Genomic DNA, 23,447 nt, shown 5'->3' with positions numbered 1-23,447 from the left:
TCCGGTCTGCTCTGGCTATGGAATCACAGATCTGTAATTGTACTACACACATATTAAATCTACTGCTGTTATAGTGAGCAGATCTATACAGCCTGGGGGACTACAAGTACCAGCTGCACTGGGGATCCTATCTGATCAGCCTAGGCTCTCTATCTCTCTCCACTCCTCCCTCGTTATCTTTCTCTATTTCTCTCTCTCTCTTTATCCTCTTTATCTTTCTCTCCCTCCCTCTTTATCGCGCTCTCTCCCCTTCAGTCTCTCTCTCTTTATCTTTTCCTCCCTCTATCTCTCTCTCCCTCCCTCTCCCTCCCTCCCTCTTTATCTTTCACTCCCACTGTATCTTTCTCTACCTCTCTCTTTTAATATCCCTCTTTTTCTCCCTCCCTCTTTATCTCTCTCTCGCCGCAGTCTTCCAGGTCCAGCTGGGGTTCTGTGTGAGCAGCTTTCCCTTTGTTCAGTGGCCACTGGGGGTTGCTTGCTCAGCACTGCCGCCAATGACAGGTATTTTTTTCAATGACTACAAGGTGTTTTCTGATTGGATGAAGTGGAAATCATGACATCACCACCCATCCTTACCACCTTTTCCAATCAGAAAACACCTAGTATTAATTGAAAAAATGCAAGGTGTTTTATGAATGCCAGTGGTGCTGAGCAAGCAGGTGAGCGCGCAGTAGGGAGCCATTCAACACAGGACCCAGAAAACTGTAGTGATCACTGTAGAACAGTCGACTACTACGGTGATTTTCAACTTCCCAGTGGCCCATCAGGTATTATTCATGCATACTTACAGTACATCATGCCAAGCTAAACTAATGTAAGTATGCAATACAAATCACACCTGGAGTTCAGCTTTAAGGACAGAGAAAGACAATGGAAAAACTAAAACATTTCAAAGGAAACGCACTAATACACAATGTAGCTCCAGAGGCCTCGTACCTTTCAATTTTAAGGTCAAGAAAGGGTGTCCAATTTTCCTTGTTAAAATGCTCAAGTTGCCTTTCAAGCCTGATAAGAACATTCCTTGCAGCATATTTTTAGAGGCGGGAATAGAGAGGGCCCTAAAATGGTCTTTTTATCAACAGAAAGTAAAATACAACAATTTATCACAACGCAGAACACAGCATAGGCCTGTGGCAGATGGTAAATTGCTCTTTTCTACAGCAGGTGTATGAACATAAACACGTTTATTTCCTGATATTCCTTTCCAAGTCAAAGAAAATGTAATTCCATTTAACTATCTGAGAGGCAAGGCCAAACAAACAGTTGAAACTCTTGCAGTACGTCAGTGCTGCTGCAAATGCCAAAATACCGTTCATGCAATGCACAGACTCCACTCAGTCCTGCAGTACTGTATAAGTGAACAGTATAAGGTAAGTGAGAGATGACAGACTACAGTCACTGACCCACCTCTTATCAGTTATTTAATCAAAGGGTCTCCAAATTATTTAAACAAACGGCCAGTTTACGAGCCTTCAGACTTTAGAGGGGCCAGATTGTGGACAGTGGGAGTAGAAAATCCTCTGCATCTCAGGTTTGGTGGTCAGTGAGAGTAAAAAGATTATATAACATCTGTGGTCACTAAAGGAAGGATTAGTGTCCCATTGTTGGTGTCAGTGGGATGAATAGAGCCCTATTGATGGTATCAGTGAGAGGAATAGCACCTCATCATTGGTGTCAGTGGGAGGAATAGTGCCCCATCGTTGGTGTCAGTGGGAGGAATAGTATCCCATTGATGGTATCAGTGGGAGGAATAGTGTCTCATTGTTGGTGTCAGTGTAAGGAATAGTCATCCATTGTCGGCAGCAGTAGGAGGAATAGTCTGCTGTTGTTGGTGTCAGTGAGAAGAATAGTGCCCCATATCAGTGGAAGGAACGATGTCCCAAGAGCAGGTCAAAAGCAAGCAAAGGGTCAAAACAGTCCTGCAGACCGTAGTTTGGAAGCCACTACTTTAAACTATTAATATCCTCTCCTCATCACAGCCTTCACTCCAAAACCATACCTACATTTTAAAACTGAGAACAATCAGGGCACCCCAATTAGCAGAGTAATATAGAACTATGTGCTTACTTCAGACTTGGTCACTTTTTAGATCTTGTTGTATGTGTCTAAAAACCAGAAAAATCATAGTTTGATGCAAATTCCTTTCCACTCTGTCTGTATCCAACACCAGTGCAACAGAAGGGTGTAAAGTTCGGTAAAAGTAGATATGAATAAAGTGAATGATAGTGGATATGAAGTACAAAAAATAAAGAAAATGTTCTATATCTAATAAATAATTAGGCCTTACCAAAAAAAGAAGGAAAAAGTGAACCTAGCATTACATGTTTTTTTTTCATGTGTAACACACTTCACAGAAGTCACAGTCATCCCCCCAACAATGCCTTTATCTGCTTTTCTCTCCACAAGGACGGAGCCATTTTTTTCAGGCACCATCCAGGGTCATCATCTATTGCTTGAACTGAGATGCCAGCTCAGGGATGACACATCCCTTGTGGCTGTCTTCACAAATGTCTGACACAGATCAGTTGCTAGTGCGGCCTCTCTCCTTCTGATTGCTAAAAAGCTACAATGTGGAAGTCTGATAATTAGGAGAGTAGAAACTGAGGCAATGCCTCCTTCCGCTTGCAGCAGACTGAAAGGAGAGTGGTGTTCTAATAGCCATAGAAGCCATAGTACCCGCATTTATTTGTTTTTGTCCCTAGTTGTAGCCATAAAGGTTCTAGTACATCCTCTCTGTAAAATATTCTCATGAGGATATAGGGTCCAGTAATGGGTTGAGCTTGGTCCTCCTCCCTGTTGGGATCAAGTAAATGTAAGTGTATATGTGTGCTTTGGTTCTGGTAAATGTTGTAATATTTATTTATTCTTTTTCTTCACATACAGTATATGTTGGGTAGCCTTATTATGGTACCTTATATTTTGTGTTTGGCCCATGTGTTATCTGTTCATATATGGATCTGTACAAAATGAAGCTTTTGGTATCTCCAACTCTTTGGCTCTTGTCCTATTATTGACATTTGTTACTAGATTTGCTAGGTTTAACATTCTCTACCCTTGTGAAATTCCGTAGCATCCTTTGTGCTTCAGCGTTGCGAGCAGAGGTGGTCTCATTGTCTTGGAAGAATGCGAATAGTCATTTTGCAAGTCTATGGGGTTGAATATTCATATTGTAATTTGAGATTTTATGGATTTACATGTTCTAGATATAGTATATGTGTGTATATGTTCAATTTCTAGATACAGCCACTTCTGACAAAGTTCCCTGAAGAAGAGTCATATGTAAAATTGAAACACGTTGGGGTTCTGTTTTTGACAAATATATAGAGGGAGATATTATCTCCTATCCCTTTGTACATTTTTTGTCTCAAGGTAGTTTTACTATATTTGACCAATTAATTTGTTTTTGTACCATATTATGCATGGATTTTAAATGCATTTAATAAACACGGATATTTAATACAATTATTTTTCTTTCTTTTGTGTTTGGTGCCTTAAACATTCCAATAATATGCACTCATTTATTTACATTTAAAGTAATTTTTAGCAGGGTTTCCCTGAGACCGTAACATTATTTCAAGAATTCCTGTGTTGAGAAAGACGGATTTCGAGTAAAAGAAAAATAATATGATTCTTCTCACAATGACCAACCAGACTGAACGCAACTGTGGAAATCTAAGGCTACTTTTACACTGATCCACCGCAAAAACGCAGAGGTATTTTTACCGCACTTTTTGAGCATTTTTAAAGGATACGTGACTTAAAAACTGCACCAAAAACACACAAAAACACTCACAGGCACTTTTCAAGTGTTTTCCATTGCTTTCAATAGGAAGAGGCATTTTGGTGGCTTTTTATTTATTTATTTTTTAAACTCACCAAACATGCCCTTCAAGATGCAGCAAGTTTTTACACCGCTCCACAAGCACAACGCCTCAGTGTGAAAACATACATAGATATACATTCACATACATAGGAAAGCATTTTTCTTGAGCTTTTCAGGCGCTTTTTTTAATGCAACAATGCTTCAAAAACTACTCAGTGTGAAAGTAGCCTTAATAATGACTGAAAGTTACACAGCACAAGGTTCAAGAATCTGTAAGGTGTAGTCTGAATTCCGTTTAGGCTCCATGCACACTAGCGGGTTGTTTTTTATTTTAAATTCAAAAAACGTTGAATAAAAAATGCTGGTAATTGCATTTTTAAGTAGCATTTATTAGCATTTTAGGAGCATTAGCATTTTATTAGTGTTTCTACAGTACATGTGGGGGGATCTGGTTAGTAGTGTTTTAGTACCGTTTTGTGTTTTTTTCTGCCACAAAAACATTGCCAAAAATTTTACAAAAATGTTTTTTCTGCTCCTAACAGTTGAATTTTGAAAAACGCTACTAACCTAAAATAGTGTGCATGGACACATAGGATAACACTATTTAGCTTCTAGGAGCAGAAAAAAAAAAAAACAGCTTATAGGAGCTTACAAAAACGCTAGTATGCATGGAGCCTAAAAAGTAGATTACAGAGAACCCCGATTAGGTTAGGTTCACACCTATGCAGTTTGTGCTTGATCTGTTTCTGCAGTGATTTTGCGATGCGTTTTATGGTTTTGCACATGCTTTTGATGCGTTTTTGCCATGTTTTTTATGCATTTTGCTTTTTAGTTTTTAATTTTTTTTCTCGTTGCTAGGCAGATTAAAATGCAAACCGCGTAAAAAATGCAGCAAACACACACTACATGCTTTCTGCAGCATCTCCATTGAAGTCTATAGAACCAAAAACACAACTTTTTGCATTTAAAAAAGTCCCTGACCCTTTCCAAAAAACACACCGGATAAAAACGCTGAGATGTGAACGTGTCCCATAGAAAATCATGTTAAATGGACTGTAGTGTGTTTCTGCAAAACACTGCGGAAAATGCTTAGGTGTGAACCTAGGGTAAAGGTATTCCACAGCGAGAAAGAAAATCTCACTGCACCCTAGTATTTAAAAAAAATAAATAAATAAAAGCCCAAATTAGTTGCTAAAAAATCCAGTCGCATGACACACCAGGTCCCAGCTCTACTTTCTTATGGGCTGTAGAGTGAGAAGCTCTCATCTGCAGTGTTCACGTAACTTCCAGGTGAACTTTCCTGGAACTTTTTTTCGTTTTCTTTTTTTTTTTTTTTTTTTTTAAACCATCGTGCAATACTTGTTTTTTTATACCTGACATGTGCTTTAAACAGAGCAGATCCATTTCCTAATTTTAGGATAAAATACTTAGTTCACTGGATCCCTGGAATTGCTCCTTAAAGAGCAATAACTGATGTGTTATATATTCTGTTCTTAACACAGGGCTCAGAAAGCAGGGAAGAGGCAGACTCAGCCACCTGCTACCGATGTGCCAACAATGATATCACTATTACAGATATGGCCAGAAAATTTATATCATAAGTTAACAAAAACATTTAGTTCTAATCTTGTACTTCAATAATTAAAAGATCATTTTACCACTCCTATGCCTTCAAAAGCAAAGATGGCTGTTCCAAAAAACAGTGGATATTTCTTCCAAGTGGATGTCAAAGGCAGAGTGCGGGGATCAGAAAGATTCTGAAGAAATAAAAGGAAAATAATGTGTTGATGTAATCAATTGGATTATATATTCGGAAAACACAGGCTGTGGATGAATCATAACTACACAATAGTTCAACACTACCTAAAACTAAGATTTTAGTTTTGGGTGATCACTAGTGTATGGAATTCACCAAGAGGCTTCTTTAACTCCCCATGATATTCAAATGATGAAGATAGTTACCTGCATTTTTAATTTCAGAAGAACAGTGCCTGTGAACCTCTAGGGTGCATTCTGGATTATGTCTAAAGTAGATTACAAAGAAGTCTGATTAAATCTGATCTCCAAGGAGGAAAAAATCCTCTCCAACCCCCCCCTATACCTAATGCCCCCGCCCCCCCCATGAAATCATGCTGAAGGCTGTGATGGCCGCTGTCCCGCCAAAAAACGTGATGACGTCACATGCCAAAGCTCCTCCCGACGCGTTTTGTCATTCAATTGACATCGTCAGGAGTGTTACCGGAGATATCAATTGGATGATGAAACGTGGCAGCAATTTTCCTGGTTGGAAACTTTAGTCAAATGCTGGTAACCATCCAATACAATGTACGAGTAACTTGTAATAAACAGGGTGATTTTATTATTTAATTACTACACTATGAGTGGTCTTCTTCTCTTATTCCTTATCTAAATACTGGATGGGAGCCTTCTTTTAGGACCGGTTTAGATCTTTTGAGAGAAAGATTGAAATCTGTCTTGATGAGGATTGCCAGTTCCATAATCTGCACACATTCATCCCCCATTTGAGTTGCCTATATTGACCTGTGTGTTTTGGTCAGAATTTCTGGTAAGAGGCAGAACCATTCGGGTGTTCTGGTGATGGTGGATCGTGGGAACTTCAATTGGGACATTTTAAACTGGAGTATTTTTAGATTAATTGGTCGTTATGTTTTTTATGTTTTTGATTAGTGCTGTAGTTTTGATTTATTTTATTTTCTGTATATTGCCTGATGTGCGAGGTGCTTTTCTCTGAATTTTATTTCATGTTCTGTAGTCACATGATTAGTGCGTTTACCCAAGCGCAGGTTAATTGTTTTTATGTACTTAATTCAGCCTATTCAAACCAAAGAAATAGGACTCCAACAATAAGAATGACTAGGCCAAACAGTGCAAAATCACAGTAGAAGCTGGAACATTTTTCTGGAAAGACTGTGCAACATCAATTTTTTTTTACTGGGGATGGGCTTCAATGTGCTTTAACCACTTCCCGTCCGGCCCATGTACATAAACGGCCAGACGGGAGCAGTGCAAGAGCGGGTGGCCGTTTATAAACATCCTTCCACTTCCCTGCCTGTGCGCGCTCCCTGGGAGTGCGCAGACTGCAATCCGGTGCCCACTGTGTCCACTGTACGGGACCTCTGTGTGAGGTCCCGATCATGTGATCACTGATTGGCCAATCAGTGATCACATGAATAGTAGTAAGCAAGATGTCACTTCTGACATCTTTGCTTACTACTACTGAAATCTGTGAATGATCACAGAGGTCACATGGTACAAGGCTATTCATAACAGCCTTGTACCATGTGACAAGCTGTGACCAATCACAACTCGCACAGTATTTCGCAATGGCTGCAAGAATGCACACAGAGAGAAGGAGAAATGATTGCTTTTACAGCCTTTATGGGTATAAAAGCAATCAGTGTAAAAAAAAAAAAAATTTCTTCATCACCCCCCACAAGTAGTACAGTATCACTATGGTGACACTGTACTGCTAGGGTGACAGTATGTTAAAAAAAATAAATAAAATAATAGCATAAAAAATAAAATAAAAAATGTAAAAAGAATTTTTGAAAAATTATAATTTTTGGTTACAAACTAATTTGGGTTATTTTTTTTTACTAAAAAGATAGCTGAATATATTTTGGCCAAGATTTATGAAGAAAGATTATTTGCAAAATTTTATAAGAAAAATACTTTTTTTTCCAAAATGTTTGGACTTTTTCATTTATATAGCAAAAAAATAAAAATCCCAGTGGTGATTAAATACCACCAAAATAAAGTTTTATCTCTCTCAAAAAAATGCTAACAAAATTCATAAGGGTACAGTGTTGCATGACCACACAATTGTCATTCAAAGTGTGATAGCACTGAAGGCTGAAAACTGGCCTGGACAGGAAAGGGGTGCAAGTGTCCGGACTTGAAGTGGTTAAAGTGAACATTCCACGCAATATTGTAGAATATCACAATAAAATAAACACAGAACCTTTACTTACCCTGAGAACATACTGATAAATGATGACAAGGCTGACAGCCATAGATAGATTGGCTAAAAAAGAGCAGATGGATAAGTTCTTCAGGTTTCGTATAAAAACCAATGGAATGATGAATGGCAGGAAACATATCATGTACAATCTTAGGTCCAGATTCCACCTTTCTTCTGACTCTGGATGCTCAGAGGGACCTTCAATATGAGCTTCGAACACCTGTACAGAAAGCACACTGTTAGAGTTTGTGCTAATGGGAAAACAAAGCCTGTTGTGTGCATTCAAGATCAGTTTAAGAGACTTCTCAGATCACTCAGTACAAAAACAGGTGCATTTGACCTTCTTCTAAGCTGCATTAACTTGCTTCAAGCTGATTTTGCATTTCCAATGACATTTAATTTTTTTGCAAACAATAGCCTGTTGACACAGGCCCTCCTGTACTGAACTGCTGTTGGGTCATCGGGGGACAGCAACAGATAGGAGGTAATTATTGCAGTGAACTGTTTTTTTTATATATATCAACCTGTGAAGACCTGTGTAACTTTATTTTTAAATTTTACTGGAATTGGGCTTTAAGAATTCTGACAGCTACTAACAGATATGAAGTGCAGGCACCCACAATGCAGAGCATTCTGATTGGTCAAGGCTCCAACAATGCAGGTAGGGTCAGAGCTTGACTCTTGTCACATTGCCCACAAATTCCTATTGGCTCGTTATTACAAAGAGCCACCTCACTAGCCAATAGAAATGTGTGCGTTGTGCTGCATATTCACTGAATGTCTGTTTTATGATTGCTTCATGTATTAAACCCAAAAGAAAATATTTATTATACTGCAGCTTACCAATTCTTAGATGTACTGGTTGCATTTGTTTGCTTTTTTAGACTTTCTTTTCTTTATTTTTACCTGGTAAACTGGCCAGTAAGTCTTGTTCAAAAGAACAAGTTGTTCTATAGATGTAGCAGCTACAGGGATGAGACAAACCATTTACCACTGACAGAGGTGCTGTCAGGAGCCGCCGCCGCGTGTGGCTCGGCGCAGTGTGCCGACTCGCACTGGTGTGCGGGCACTAGGTCCAGGCCGGGCGCGGCAACGACGGGACTCGCGCATGCACACTCGGGACCGCGGGTGCGCGCCTGGCACCAATGACAGTGCAGGGTGCAGTATTTAAATCCGCTCTGCACGGACATTGGTTGCCGTATGGTCTATCCTGTGTTCCTGTTCCCGAAGTCTCTGTATTTTGATCGTTGCTGACCCGGATTGTCCCTGACTGTGCTGAATTCTCCTGCTCTGACCCTCTGGCTTGCCTGACCTCTCTCTCGGATGCCCCCCTTTGGATTTGATATTCTGTTACTGACCCGGTGAGTGACCCGACTATTCTCTGCCTGCCGCCTTGTACCTCGCTGTCCCCACAGTTACCGACCCGGCCTGTCTGACCTCGCTTCTGCTCAGTCATCCATCCATCCCGCTCGGATCCATGGGTGGGTGTACTCAGGGGCCGCGACTTGGTCTATGTCTGCTGCAAGTCCATCCCCACGATCAGGGGCCCTGGTGAACAAGCAGACTGGGACTTAGACTCCGTGCTCTGGGGAATCCTATTCCGTGGGTTACTAGAGGCCCCGCCAGGTGGTTCCTTACAGGTGCTTACAATGATCAGCTTTTATTTATGTAAAGCCTGTATCCCAAAAGAAAAAAAACTGTGGAGTCTGGCTTCAATTTGTTAGTGTATCGAAATCTATTAGTACATCTAACACTCCCCTCCCGCCAGATTAACAATGTTGCTGTTCAAAGGTATCTCTGCTGCTGCTTCATCCAAAATGGAGGTTACTGGCCAGATAACAAGGTAAAAACAGAGGGGGAAAAAAAGAAAACTAACGCAACCACCACATCTAAGGACTGGTAAGATGAAATATATTACATTTTTGGCTTTGGGTTTAATACCACTTTCAATGTTTATTTGTAAAGCAAAGAAATGATCAATAGTAATAAATAAATACATACATAAATAGTAGAAAAAAAATACGCTAAACAAAAATGTACTCCAAATCATTATATTTTTCTTTTAAAGGCCAAAGATTTAAAAGTTTAGGACAAGTTGTATCACATTCAAGTTTATATATAAACAGGGGATGGACAAAATTATAGAAAACACCAGATAAAAGAATGACATCGTTACCTAATATGGTGTTGAACCGCCTTTGGCATCCAAGACGTCCTGAATTCTCCTGGAAATTGAGAAATATAAGTCTTGGATGGTGGATAATGAATTCTGATACCACTCCTAATACAAAAATTGTTCCAGTTCTCTTAGAGATGCAGGAGGCGGAAAGCGAGCCTGAACCTTTTTCTCCAAAATTGATCATAGGCACTATGATACTGAGGTCCGGCGACTGCAGTGCCCAGGAAAGGTTCAAGACATCCTCTGCATGCTCGTCAAACCACGATTTGACAGCACCATCTGTGTGAATCGCAAGGTGATGATGGGGCCTGCAGAATACCAAGATATGACTGCCCAAGCCATGACTGCGCCTCTTCCATGCTTTACCGTTGGCACAAGGCAGTCCTGGTCGTAAGCTTGGGATGATGTTTGCCACATGTAAACACATCTGGTGGCTGTTAACAGTGTGAAGCTCGATTCATCGGACCATCCTATAGTCTTCCATTGATTGATAGTCAACTCTCTCCTCTTCTGAGCATTAAAATTGGTCACTAGTGGTTTGGCAATGGCATGTTTTGCCTATGGTGTTTCTTCACACAATTTTTGTAGACATGGGCTTTACAAGACTGAGATTGAGCTCTGCAGACGCTTTTACAGCAGTTATTATCTTATTGCGGGTCACAATCCTGCGCAATGTCCTTTTGTCTCTTTTGGTCAGTTGACCATCTCAGACCATATCAGGTGGCATTTTCCCAGAAACTGCATTTTCCGCCATAACCTTCCACCATCTTTATAAAGTTCCATCACCTTGTTACGCAGGACCTTTGACAGTTCTTGTCTGATCCCATGGCTCAGTATCTAGCCTGGTCAGTTCTTCCACGTAAGAGCTAACAAACTCATTGACTATTTATACACTGACACTAATTGCAATTTAAAAAGCCACAGATGTTGGACATTAACCTCTAATTGGCATTTTAACCCATGTGTGTCACCTTGTGTTTCTGTACCAAGGCCAAACATTCCAGGGGATGTAAACTTTTGATCCGGGCCATTTGGATGATTTCTGTTATCATTATGATTTTAAAAGGAGCCAAACAACCATTTGATAATAAATGGCTTGATATCATCATCATCCTTCAATAAAAAAAAGCATTTTTTGGCATGGTCAGACACATTTTCAATATCAATTCCAAAATTTCACAATTTCTTCCAGGGTATGCAAACTAGTATTTCTCTTCCAAGATATTCTGTATAAAAAAAGAATAAAACAACCCAGAGGTCTAGCAGTAAAAGACTTGCATGCTCACAGTGGACCTAACATGAAAGAAGTACAGGAGTTACTGCAGCACAAGCCAAGTAAACTCAGTAGTCATGAAAATGTAGTTTGAGATCAGCTCCAGGTCAGACCATATTTTATTATCCAATTTACAGGTACCGGTCAGGCTCGTTCCCAGATGTTACAACATCATTCACAGAAAAATAAGAGATGACTTCTGAAATTCCATTCTTTATTCCAAAACATCACAGAATAAAAACTCTAATTAATTTCACAATGCCACTGCATGATGCTTTATCAGCATACAAAAGGGAAAAGAAAATCAACACCTCTTGTGTTTAAATCCCCAACTGTATACTCTCCCCCCACTTCTATTTTTTGGGGGGTGAATCCACCAGAAGTTCTCCTCTCCCCCCCGCTTCAGTTTTTCCCTGCCCGTCACAGATCCCAAGGTGCAGCATAGCTCGTGCATGCTTAGTGGGAAGAGGCTGTGAAGCCATGAGGAATCACAGCCAGCTTCCCACAGTAAACATGCCAGCCACCACCAGGGACCCGAAGACCGGCAAAGAACTGGTTTGGGTGAGAGCAGCGCTGGATCCCTCGACAGGTGAGTGTCATTGTTATTAAGTCAGCAGCTACAGTATTTTTAGCTGTTGATCTTTATTTTTTATTTTCAAACAGGGAAAAGAATTGGCTTAATTAAACAGTTATAACTTGGGATAGGAAACCCATTCCTTGATCAAGGCTAAACTCCCTTCATTTGAAAACAGGTTAAAGCCAAAAAGCATAATTCAAATCCAAAACATCTGTGATATAATCAAAAAATTTAGCCATCCTGCTTTGGGTCAAACACACAATTTCCTGGACCTAAAGCAGCGTGGCTTTACCAAGGGCAGATCATGCCAGACTAATATGATTAAATTTTTTTTACCACTTGACCTCCAGACAATTTACCCCCTTTCCTGGCCAGAACATTTTTTGCTATATGGCACTACACTACTTTAACAATCGCGGGGTGCAATGCTGTACATAAATGAAATGTATGTAATGTTGTTTCCACAAATAGAGCTTTCTTTTGATGGTATTTGATTGCCATTGGGTTTCTTTTTTTTTTTTTTTTTTTTTTTTCGCTTTAAGTACCAACAATTTTGAAAAAAAAAAAAATTTTTTTTTTACTTTCGGCTATAAAACATATCCAATAAAACATTTTTTTCTGCACGAAGACCAAATCCAGCACAATGCCGCTGTCGGGACACAGCTCTTCCTGGTTTACATAGGCAGAGCGGTGTGGTTTCTCTCTTCCCAGACCAGCAGGTGCCAGTAGTCATCCATTGGCCGGAACTTGCTAATCGGCTTCTGCTGTGACTAATTAAAGCAGAATTAACGCACCAGGGGGTGCCCTATCAGGAAATGCAGTATCGCATATATATCCTCACCAGCCATTTTATCAGGTACACCTTGCTAGTGCCAAGAAAATCTCCCCCACACCATGACACCACCACCAGCCTGAACTACGGATACAAGGCAGGATGGATCCATGCTGTCCTGTTTACACCAAATTCTGACCCTACCATCTGAATGTTGCAGCAACCAGTCTGCCTATTCTCCTCTGACATCAACAAGACATTGCGCTCGCTGTCAGTTGAAAATGGGTCACAGGCGTGAAGAACGAACTGCACTCCTGTGATCCACAAGAGAAGTACAGCCAAAAAAGCTTTGGCTGTACTTCTCCTTTAACCGCCTCCCACCCGCCATATAGTAATATGACGGGAGCAAGGTGGTTCTCTCGTTCTGGGAGGACGTCATATCCTATTCTTGGAGAACGTCTCGTTCTGGGAGGACGTCATATGACGTCCTCCCATGTGCGGGTCCCAGAGCGCGGCGATCGGCGGTGCGCTGTGTCCCTCAGACACAGTGGATCACCGATCAACAGAAAGAGCTGAAGATGTCGGCTCGGTCATGTGATCAGCTGTGTCCAATCAGCTGTGTCCAATCGGTTATTGGCATTTCTCTCTCCACAAGCTGTCACGCTGACAGCTCATGAGGAGAGGAGAGCCGGTAATCGGCATTCCTCGGAGGGGACATGTACAGAGAACATCAGAGCACTGATGATCAGTGTGCCCTGATGAACTGTGTAGCCCCAGCAGTGCCACCTGTCAGTGTCCATCAGTGCCAGCTCTCAGTGCTCATCCATGCCACCTGCCAGTGCCCATCAGTGCCACATATCAGTGCAGCCTTTCAGTGTCACCCATCAGTGCCAGTCAGTGCCACCTATCAATGCCAGTCAGTGCCACCTATCAGTGCTGCCTATCAGTGCCGCCTATCAGTGCCAGTCAGTGCCGCCTATCAGTGCCAGTCAGTTCCACCTAACAGTGCCAGTCAGTGCCGCCTAACAGTGCCATGTATGAGTGCTGCCTTTCAGTGCCCATCAGTGATGCCTGTCAATGCCCATCAGTGCCACCTACCAGTGCCTCCTCATCAGTGCCTATCACTGCCACCTATCAGTGTCCATCAGTGCAGCCTATCAGTGCCCATCAGTGCAGCCTCATTAGCACACATCAGTGAAGGAGAAAAATAACTTATTAACAAAATTTTTTTTTTCAAAATTTTCAGTGATTTTTGGTTTGTTTAGGAAAAAATAAAAAACCCAGAGGTGATTAAATACCACCAAAATAAAGCTCTGTCACAAAAAAATTATACAAATTTCATATAGGTACAGTGTTGCATGACCGCGCAATTGTCATTCAAAGTGCAACAGCGCTGAAAGGAAATTGGCCTGGGCAGGAAGGGGGTATAAGTGCCCTGTAGGCTAGTGGTTAATTAATTTTTAATATTCAAAGCAAACTCCCCCATCCATCTATGTCTCCATGCTTTTTGCTTTTAAATCACTTTAGAAAACACTCCTCTAGCATTTCTGGCCATGGCCTTCTTAAATAATGGCAGATACATTTACTTCCTGGAATCTGCAATCTATCTGCCTGAGCTGAGAAAGACCATCCTACCCTCCCGAAGACTCCTGGGATGTATGACATAATTTGCCTAGGCATGGAAACCAGGAAGTAGCTGAAATGTAAAAAAATTTAAAACAAGTAAAAATGATATACTTTCCTATCTATGAACTTATGCTAGCAGCATGAAGATTAAAAATAGTCAATGTTAATTCAGAGAGTGAAGTTTCGCTTTAAGCTGGCTATACACTGATCACAATTCAGCCAGTCCAGCATTGATTGTTTAATCAACTTCAGTCAAAGGGACATGTTGGAAAAAATTACATCAGCTTTAGCCACTGGTCACTGTATTCTAACAGAGCTGGGAGCTACTCTCAAAATACAATGTTCCAGGAGGAGTAGGGGAGTGGGGAGCTTTGGGGGGATTCCTCCATCCACCTTGTTTGTGTGAATGGAGGAATTTGTTAAACTGGCCATAAGCTGTCCCTGCTTGATAAAAGGGACATGTTGGACAACTTTTGTCGATCAGCAATAGTCCCGCTGTCAAAATACAATGTCCCAGTCTGGGGGATTCTGTTCGTTTTTTTCTTGTCCAGCAAAAAAAAAAAACTAACCATGCTTTACCCAGCTGTACACACTTGGATTTCTAAATTCTCTAAATTCTTCAGCTCTCTCACCCGAACACAACCTACAAACCATTTTTTTATATTTCTGCTATGAGCATTTTGATAACAATGCAATACCTATATCATATTTTAGGACAAACAAGGCTCAACCTATATAAAAACACTTTTCAAAGTTTGCTTTGAAAAAGAGAAGTTCCTACGTTGTATTTTCTCATTTGTTCAGAAAAATGACACTAAAATGATAATTAAATTATACTTAAATCATGATTCCAGTAAACGGCACAGTGAAGTTATGTACAAATAAAGAAAGGCTATTTTTTTTCAATTTTGTGCTTTTCTTTAAATTGAAAAATTGACAAAACAAATTTAAAAAAATAAAATATTTAGAAGAATATACATTTAAAAAAATAGCCGGAAAATAATAGTTGAAGGTAAAGAAAGGGTTAATTAGGGCTGGTTAGTTTTCGTTTTTCTTTTTTTTTTTGTTTGTTTGTTTGTCAGCTTGCTTTAATGGACATTAAATGTAGTAACAGCATTTTTATTTTGCATCTATCTGCCATCTTAACAGTGTTTATACACACTGTGGCACAGAGTCAGTTTTTTTGACAACAGTGAATATTATAGCTCCTGTATTTACATAGCAATTCCTGGCAAGTACAGGGGACGCAGGGGGACAGGACATAGTACATACTCCCTGTATACTTCCATTAGGATTTTTTGCATGTGTGTGTAAGATGTTCAGTGTCCAAACTGGTTAAGCCAGGTCAAAAGTACATATAAAGATAAAAATACACATAAATGCCAATATCAAGAGAAACTGTATCTCTTAAAAGGAGATCAAAATAGATAGAGCAACATGCTCCAAACAGCTACACGTGTTAAAAAAAAAAAAACTATCAAAAATATACATGCCTATGCAGGAAAAGAAAAATATAAAAAAAATGTATTCATAGAAATGTGAAATACCCATTCATAATTCAGACCTGATGGAAATCTATTTTTTTACGTAAAAACTGTGGACACTGCACTCACATAGTCAAGCAAAAACATCCCCCCCCCCCAACCCCCATCACCACCACCTCTTAACTAGAGTGTATGCTTCCAGTACCCTGCATTCTCATAAAGGACATTAGAATCATGCATGTTTATAAAATATCTTACTACATTTATTTCTTTACACATGATTAATGTGGAAGGAACATACAAATGTTGGAATAATATGTGTTCATACCTAGGGTGACAACTCACACTCACTGTACTGTATCGATTATTATTATTATTATACAGGATTTATATAGCGCCAACAGTTTGCTCAGCGCTTTACAATATAATGGGAGACAATACAGCAACAATACAGTTCAATACAAGAGGGATAGGAGGGCCCTGCTCCTTGGAGCTTACAATCTAAGAGGGAGGGGCTAGTGCTACAAAAGGTAGTAACTGTGGGGGATGGACAGGTTGGAAGAGTAGAAGATTCCATTATTAGCTGAAGGCAGGATAGGCTTCCCTGAAGAGATAGGTTTTCAGAGATCACCTAAAAGTGAGCAGATATTCTGATAAATTGGGGTAGAGAGTTCCAGAGGATGGGGAAGCTCTGGAGAATTCCTGGAGACAAGCATGGGAGGAGGAGACAAGGGAGCTAGAGAGCAGGAGGTCTTGCGAGGAGCGGAGAGTACGGTTTGGGTGGTATTTGGAGACAAGATCGGTGATGTAATTTGGGGCAGAGCTATAAATGGCTTTATATGTTATTGTTAGTGTTTTGAATTTTATCCGTTGGGCAATGGGAAGCCAGTGGAGGGATTGGCAGAGAGGGGTGGCAGATATGGAACGGTTAGTAAGGTGGATGAGTCTGGCAGCAGCACTCAAGATAGACTGAAGAAGGGATAGCCTGTGATTCGGTAGGCCAATGAGGAGGGAGTTACAGTAGTCAAGGCGAGATATAACCAGGGAGTGAATAAGTTGCTTAGTGGTTTCCGAGGTTAAAGGATAAAGTAGTATCATTGTAACCCTAGGCTGGGAAGTGTGCTAGGACTACAGGACACCTCCCCCTCTCCTCATCACCATAACATAAGGGTGTGGCATGTTTTGTAGCTTACACAGCTGAATAGATATAATGGAGTTAATCTGCTAAAACTAAAGAGTGCAGAATCTGGGTAAGCTGTGCATGGTAGCCAATCAGCTTCTAACTTCAGCTTGTTTAATTAAGCTTTGTCAATAAAACCACGTAGCAAACTGCTTTCTATAGGGGCACTCGTGCGGGCTCCAACCCAAGCTGTATTGTGTGTGTCTATTGACACACATAGTGCGGCAAATCCCTGTCCTCCACTTTTTGCTTACAGGATCTGATTGCAGCAGTGGGAGCCATCAACTGCTGCTGTCAGAGACTCCTGTGAGAAGAAGGGAGAGAAGAGCAGTGATGCTGCAGACGGGCACAGCACTGGATCAAGATTAGGCTCATGTAAGTATTTAAGGAGGGCAGGGGGGCAGGGAGCTGACATGGAAAGGTTGTTTCACCTTAATGCAAAGAATGCATTAAGGTAAAAAAAAAAAACTTTGACCTTTACAACTTTAATGGAAAGATTACCAGGTCAAAATAAAAGAGAAACAAAATAAAAAAACTAATGCAGTTATTGCTCGTGACCCACTACATAACCTACTATGGCTCCACCCTCACACCAGGAACTCCCCAATCAACCCCACCACTAGACCTTTTTAAAGTCAAGGCTCCTTTTAAAATTATGGAAAATCGCAAGGCTCCCCATTCTAAAATGTAAAAAACTATTCTACACACTTCCACGCACACAGTGCACCCAACATTAGAGGAGATTTATTCTTCCAAAGCAAATATAACTTTGCACACTGGTACTGACTAGTATTCCAGTGTGTCTCTCCGTTTCTCTCCCTCACTCTGCTAATGTGACCCCAGTGCTGACAGTGGGGGGCAGTGGAGGTGCAAACAATGATGCGTGCACCAGATGTCCTCCTTATCAACTGATGATTTTGTTGGTTGTTGGGATGCTGTCAGCTAGAAGGTCATAAAAAAAGTACACAATGAAAACCTGTGGCTTTGTGTAATTAAAAGGCAGGATTGATCCACCTGCTGGCTTGTATACAATTTTGGGCAATTCTTAGGCATTTTGCTAAGGCACCCCTGAAGAAGCCTGAAGGCACCCTGGTTGATAAAGGCTGTTCTAGACACTCTCGCCATCCAAGGGACAACCACAAATACTCCGCTGGATTGCTCTCCCAACATCTATTCCTCCTATCCATTATTTGCATCCCATTATTTCCCCCAGGACATGAATCTCCTGGTGCTTTCAAGTTGACTTGCGAGCAAATCAATTTTACGGTTTGCTTACTCCAAAAGGGTGAAACCCTTTCCCAATCTACAAAAAGATTGCCACTTACCCAATTCTGAGTTATGATATTTTCAAGCCAAAACCATGGAACTCATTTACTAAAAAGGTAAGTAGGCTGCAGTAGCAGTAGAAACTAATTATAAAGTGTGCCTTTGGTGGTAAATGGTACTTGGTGGACCTGTCCTGTTATCCAAAGACTATGTATGCAAGTATACAGATTTTTGCGCATTTTTCTTCAACAATCGCTCCCCATAAATCTATCTGAAGTGCTCCTAAATCTAAAACCATTATATCTAAATATAAATTTACATTTATGACCCATGTGCTGACAGCCATGCAGCAGTCAATAGCAAAGGCATAGCTCTAAGGAAATTTGCATGTGCTAGAGGTCAAATCCAGGCTATGCTAGATACTACTCACTGGGGAGTTAACAACCAAGCTGCAGGGCACTATGTTCAATTACAGCAAGGTCTCTTCTATACAACTTCTATAGCATGTTCACAGTCTGAGAGTCTCCTTGTCTGCAGTCTCTGACCATCTCTTGTACCATGCATGTAGTCTTTGACTATATTCTGTTGTGTGTCTGCTGTCCCTGATAAATATTCACTGAATTTTATGCTCAGCCCCTTGATGATGTTGAGGGCCGCACTTAAGGCCTCCCATATCAAGAAAGTTGACCAATACTGGTCTACGTGTACTTCTTACAAATCCCTAAATATACAGCCTCCGTATTCTCTGCAAATCTTTAATAAGAAGGATTGAAAAAGAAAACTAATGCAGCTAAATACTGGTAAGTTACAATACATAGCATTTTAGTTTTTGGGTTTAGATGTATTTTAGGAATTTATTAATTTTAACATGAGCAGCTATGTAACCAAAATCCAAAATATTAATTCCGACTGAACGAATAATTCAAAACGCCAGATTCCATTAAATGCTGAATATTTAAGTGTTGAGCAGAATTGGCCTCTAGTAATTAATATTCAAATGATATGACTCCTCTGACATTAGATTTCTCCAGGCTGAATGGGCATAAAAGTTGAAAAGCAAGCGGTAATGTTTGTAAATTACAGTGTGAACACTTATTAATAAAATCATTTTATTTTCTGTGCACGCAGAAAATGGAATAGAGACTCTCTTTGATCCGGGAAGATTTTTAAAGCTAGTAATTAAATGAACAAATTTGAAAAGTTAATTAGCACGGCAGCAGCTTCTATACTTACTTGTTTCACGTTTTCTGCTAGGAAGACGAAGTAAACACTGCAAAACCCCAGCTGCGTGGCCACCAGGGCAAAGTCGACTGCATTCCTTTAGAGGAGATGGAGGTATGTTAGTGAATAAAATAGGCACTGGGCTATAGACAGACAGGTCAGACTCTTCCTATGAAACAGGTTCTGAAAATGTAATATTTACAACACAGCCTTGGTTTTATCGGTAAATGTGGTGCAAACAGCAGGGGTGATGTGGAAGTGCATTAACTCTCAGCAAGCATTTCATTTTTTTTTTGGTTACCAGCAGAGCAGTGAAATATTATTTTTCCATCTTGCTGTACATTTCTTGCTGGACAAAAGTGCATTTGTCTTTATGTGTGGGGCAGCGGGGTGCTTTTTGTTTTTATTTTAGTAAAACATTTAGTTTTTTTATTTTTTACAGTTTTTAAAATGTTTTTCATTTAACTTTATTGCTATCATAAGGTGACTAACAAGCAGCATATGTGATACCATTGGGCAGGTGACAGGTCCTCTTTATGGAGACATCAGGGTTCTATTAGACCAGTGTTTCTCAACCCTTTTCCGTTAAGGCACCATTTCAAATTATGGACAACCCTGAGATACCCCATTCAAAAATGTAAAAAATGAAACTAATAGTTTTTACATAATGCAACGGGATCCATGCATCATAGGACACCCAAAATTAGAATTGATTTATACTTGCAAAGCAATATAACTTTGCGCACTGGCACTGTTTCTCCTCTTACCCAGTTTCTCACCCTGATTCAGCTAATGTGACCCCAGTGTTGACGGAGAGGGGCAAAGAAAGACATCCCCAGGCACCCAAGGTCCTCCTTATCAACCTATGATGTCATTATCTGTTAGGATGCTGGGGGCTGGCCTTCCTGGTGCCCAAGGTTGTAATTCTGTACACTAAAATCCTGTGGCTTTGTGTAACAAAAAAGGCAGGCCTGATCCACCTGCCAGCTTGTTGGCAATTCAGGGCCAATTTGTGGCCATTTTAAGCATTTTGTCAAGGCGCCCCTAAATAACCCAGAAGGCAACCTGGTTGACAAAAGCAGTAATAAACCCCCAATGTCTCCCCTGCCTTCCAAAGCAGCTAAACAAGCACAGATCGATGCCCTTCTTACTATAGTAATAATGATCAGGTGGCTATAGAGCCCCCCCGGATCACTTTTACTGAACAACCAATAGCTGCCTATTAAAAAAAAACAAAAAAACACAATACCAAGCTCATGGCTGCTTGACTTCGGTATGTATTTGGGAGGGAAGGGCCAGTTGAACACAGGTGTTTTTTTTTTTTTTACCTAAATGCAGAGAATGCATATATTAGGTAAAACACCTTCTGCGTTTAAAACTACAGTGCATCCAGAAATTATTCACATCACATAACTTTTGCCACATTTTGTTATGTTACAGCCTTATTCCAAAATAGATTACATTCATTTTTTTCCTCAACATTCTACAAACAATACCCCATAACGACAACATGAAAGAAGTTCGTTTTGAAATCTTTGCAATATAGTAAACATAAAAAAGAAAAAAACCCCATGTACATAAGTATTCTCAGCCTTTGCCATGACACCCAAATTGAGCTGTGGTGCATCCTGTTCCCACTGATTTGTCTTGAGATGTTTCCACAACTTAATTGGAGTCCACCTGTGGGAAATTCAGTTGATTGGACATGATTAGGAAAAGCATAAACCTGTCTATATAAGGTCCCACAGTTAACAGTCATGTCAGAGCACAAACCAAGCCATGAAGTCCAAGGAATTGTCCATAGACCTCTGAGACAGGATTGTATCAAGGCACAGATCTGGGGAAGGGGACAGAAAAATTGCTGCAGCATTGAAGGTCCCAATGAGCACTGTGTCCTCCATCATCCGTAAATGGAAGAAGTTTGGAACCACCAGGAATCTTCCCAGAGCGGGCCGCCCAGCCAAAATGAGCAATCGAGAGAGAAGGGCCTTAGCCAGGGAGGTAAGAAAGCACCCGATGGTCACTCTGAAAGAGCTCCAGCATTTCTCTGTGGAGAGAGGCGAAACTTCCAGAATAACACCCATCTCTGCAGCACTCCACCAGTCAGGCCTGTATGGTAAAGTGGCCAGACGGAAGCCCCTCCTCAGTAAAAGGCAAATGGCAGCCCGCCTGGAGTTTGCCAAAAGGCACCTGAGGGACTCTCAGACCATGAGAAACAAAACTCTGGTCTGATGAAACAAAGATTGAACTCTTTGGCCTGAATGCCAATCGACATGTCTGGAGGAAACCAGGCACAGCTCACCACCTGGCCAATACCATCCCTATAGTGACGCATGTGGTGGCAGCATCATGATGTGGGGATGTTTTTCAGCAGCAGAAACTGGAAGACTAGTCAGGATCGAAGGAAAGATGAATGCAGCAATGTAAAGAGACATCCTTAATGAGAACCTGTTCCAGAGCGCTCTGGACCTTAGACTGGGGCTACGGTTCATCTTTCAACAGGACAAAGACCCTAAGCACACAGCCAACATAACAAAGGAGTGGCTACGAGCCAACTCTATGAATGTCCTGGAGTGGCCCAGCCAGAGCCCAGACTTGAACCCGATTGAACATCTCTGGAGAGATCTGAAAATGGCTGTGCACCAACGCTCCCCATCCAACCTGATGGAGCTTGAAAGGTACTGCAAAGAAGAATGGGAAAAATTGCCCAAAAATAGGTGTGCCAAGCTTGTAGAATCATACTCAAAATGACTTGAGGCTGTAATTGGTATTAAAGGTGCTTCAACAAAGTATTGAGCAAAAGCTGTGAATACTTATGTACGTGGGGTTTTTTATGTTTAATAAATTGCAAAGATTTCAAAACTAAATTTCTTTCACGTTGTCATTATGGGGTATTGTTTGTAGAATGTTGAGGGAAAAAAATGAATTTAACCCCTTCGCGCCGGCATCACACAAATATGCGGCCTCACAGAATTGGGATTTTTTCCATGGGGCTGCATATTTGCGTACCTGTCTTTCTGCTGGGAGTGCACAGCACACTCCCAGCACAAAGACCAGAGTGTCACTGAGAGCCCCGGGTCCCATTCTAATGATTGGGACCTGGGACTCCTGATTTTGGGTCACATGACCGCTGTGATAGCCTCTGATTGGATATCACAGTGATCAGTCACTGTATAGCCCGCCTCCCTTGTTTTTTTTCCTCTATGAATGGAGGAGAGAGATACATTGTATCTCTAACTCCTTGCAAAAAGGAAAAAAAAAGGTTTGCTAAAAAAAAAGATAAATAAAGAAAAAATACCTAGATCAAAGTTTGATTTAGTTCAGTGCCAGGGTTAGTGTTTGGGTCAAGGTTAGGGTCAACAAATAACATACACATATATGGTATTGTAGCGATCGTCAAGAGCTGGAAAATTGTTCTTTGGTGGTAGGTAATGGTAGTAACAAGAAACACAGCTAAATTTAAAAATATGATTTTTTTTTTACTATTTTGGGCCAGTTTTCCTTTGATAATAAAAAAAAAAAATTTAGGAGATATCCATTACCATTTACCACAAAATGAAAGCCCAATTTGTGCTGAAAAAAACAAGGTATAATTCACCTGGATGTACAATGTAGTTGTGATGATACGTACGGTTATACTAACACATGTCAACGTTGCAAAATTGTGCTTCAGCATTAAGATTTGTTTTATCCTTAGGCGTGAAGGGGTTAACCCATTTTGGAATAAGGCTGTAACATAACAAAATGTGGCAAAAGTTAAGCGCTGTGAATACTTTCTGGATGCACTGTACTTTTAACCCCAACACATTGTATATTTTCTGAAAGTAGAGGCCCTGAAAAATAAAATGGCAATAGTTCCAACTTATGATATAAACTATCAATGTAAAGGTTTATCAAGCGCAATATTTCTGTAAATATACACTAAAGTTATTATCGTGAGAAAAAAACAATATATTTCCCAATTTTTGGTAAAATATAATCGATGAGTTTTTGTGTCTAGTAAATAGATACCAAACATGTAAAGCCTGTACCTGTAAAACGTTGGCACCCTACATTTTCTATAG

General features: G+C 40.5%; 1 protein-coding gene across 1 annotated transcript in view; it reads right to left on the bottom strand.

Annotated features, from left to right (window-relative positions):
* The window catches only part of SLC36A4 (solute carrier family 36 member 4), a 415,009-nt gene that overhangs the window by 274,340 nt on the left and 117,222 nt on the right, over positions 1-23,447 (bottom strand). The window contains exons 6-8 of the mRNA XM_089656501.1: positions 19,396-19,480; positions 7,816-8,025; positions 5,482-5,580 (exon numbers count right to left, since the gene is read on the bottom strand). Of these exons, the coding sequence (XP_089512627.1) occupies positions 5,482-5,580; positions 7,816-8,025; positions 19,396-19,480 (394 nt within the window). The remainder of the gene's footprint in view (positions 1-5,481; positions 5,581-7,815; positions 8,026-19,395; positions 19,481-23,447) is intronic.

The sequence above is a fragment of the Staurois parvus genome, unplaced genomic scaffold (assembly GCF_062004578.1).
Source record: "Staurois parvus isolate SC_StPar_1 unplaced genomic scaffold, SC_StPar_1.0 ptg000027l, whole genome shotgun sequence".
NCBI classification, from domain to species: Eukaryota; Metazoa; Chordata; class Amphibia; order Anura; family Ranidae; genus Staurois; species Staurois parvus.
The sequence above is the reverse complement of the archived record's forward strand: the minus strand, read 5'-3'. Positions and strand labels throughout refer to the sequence as shown.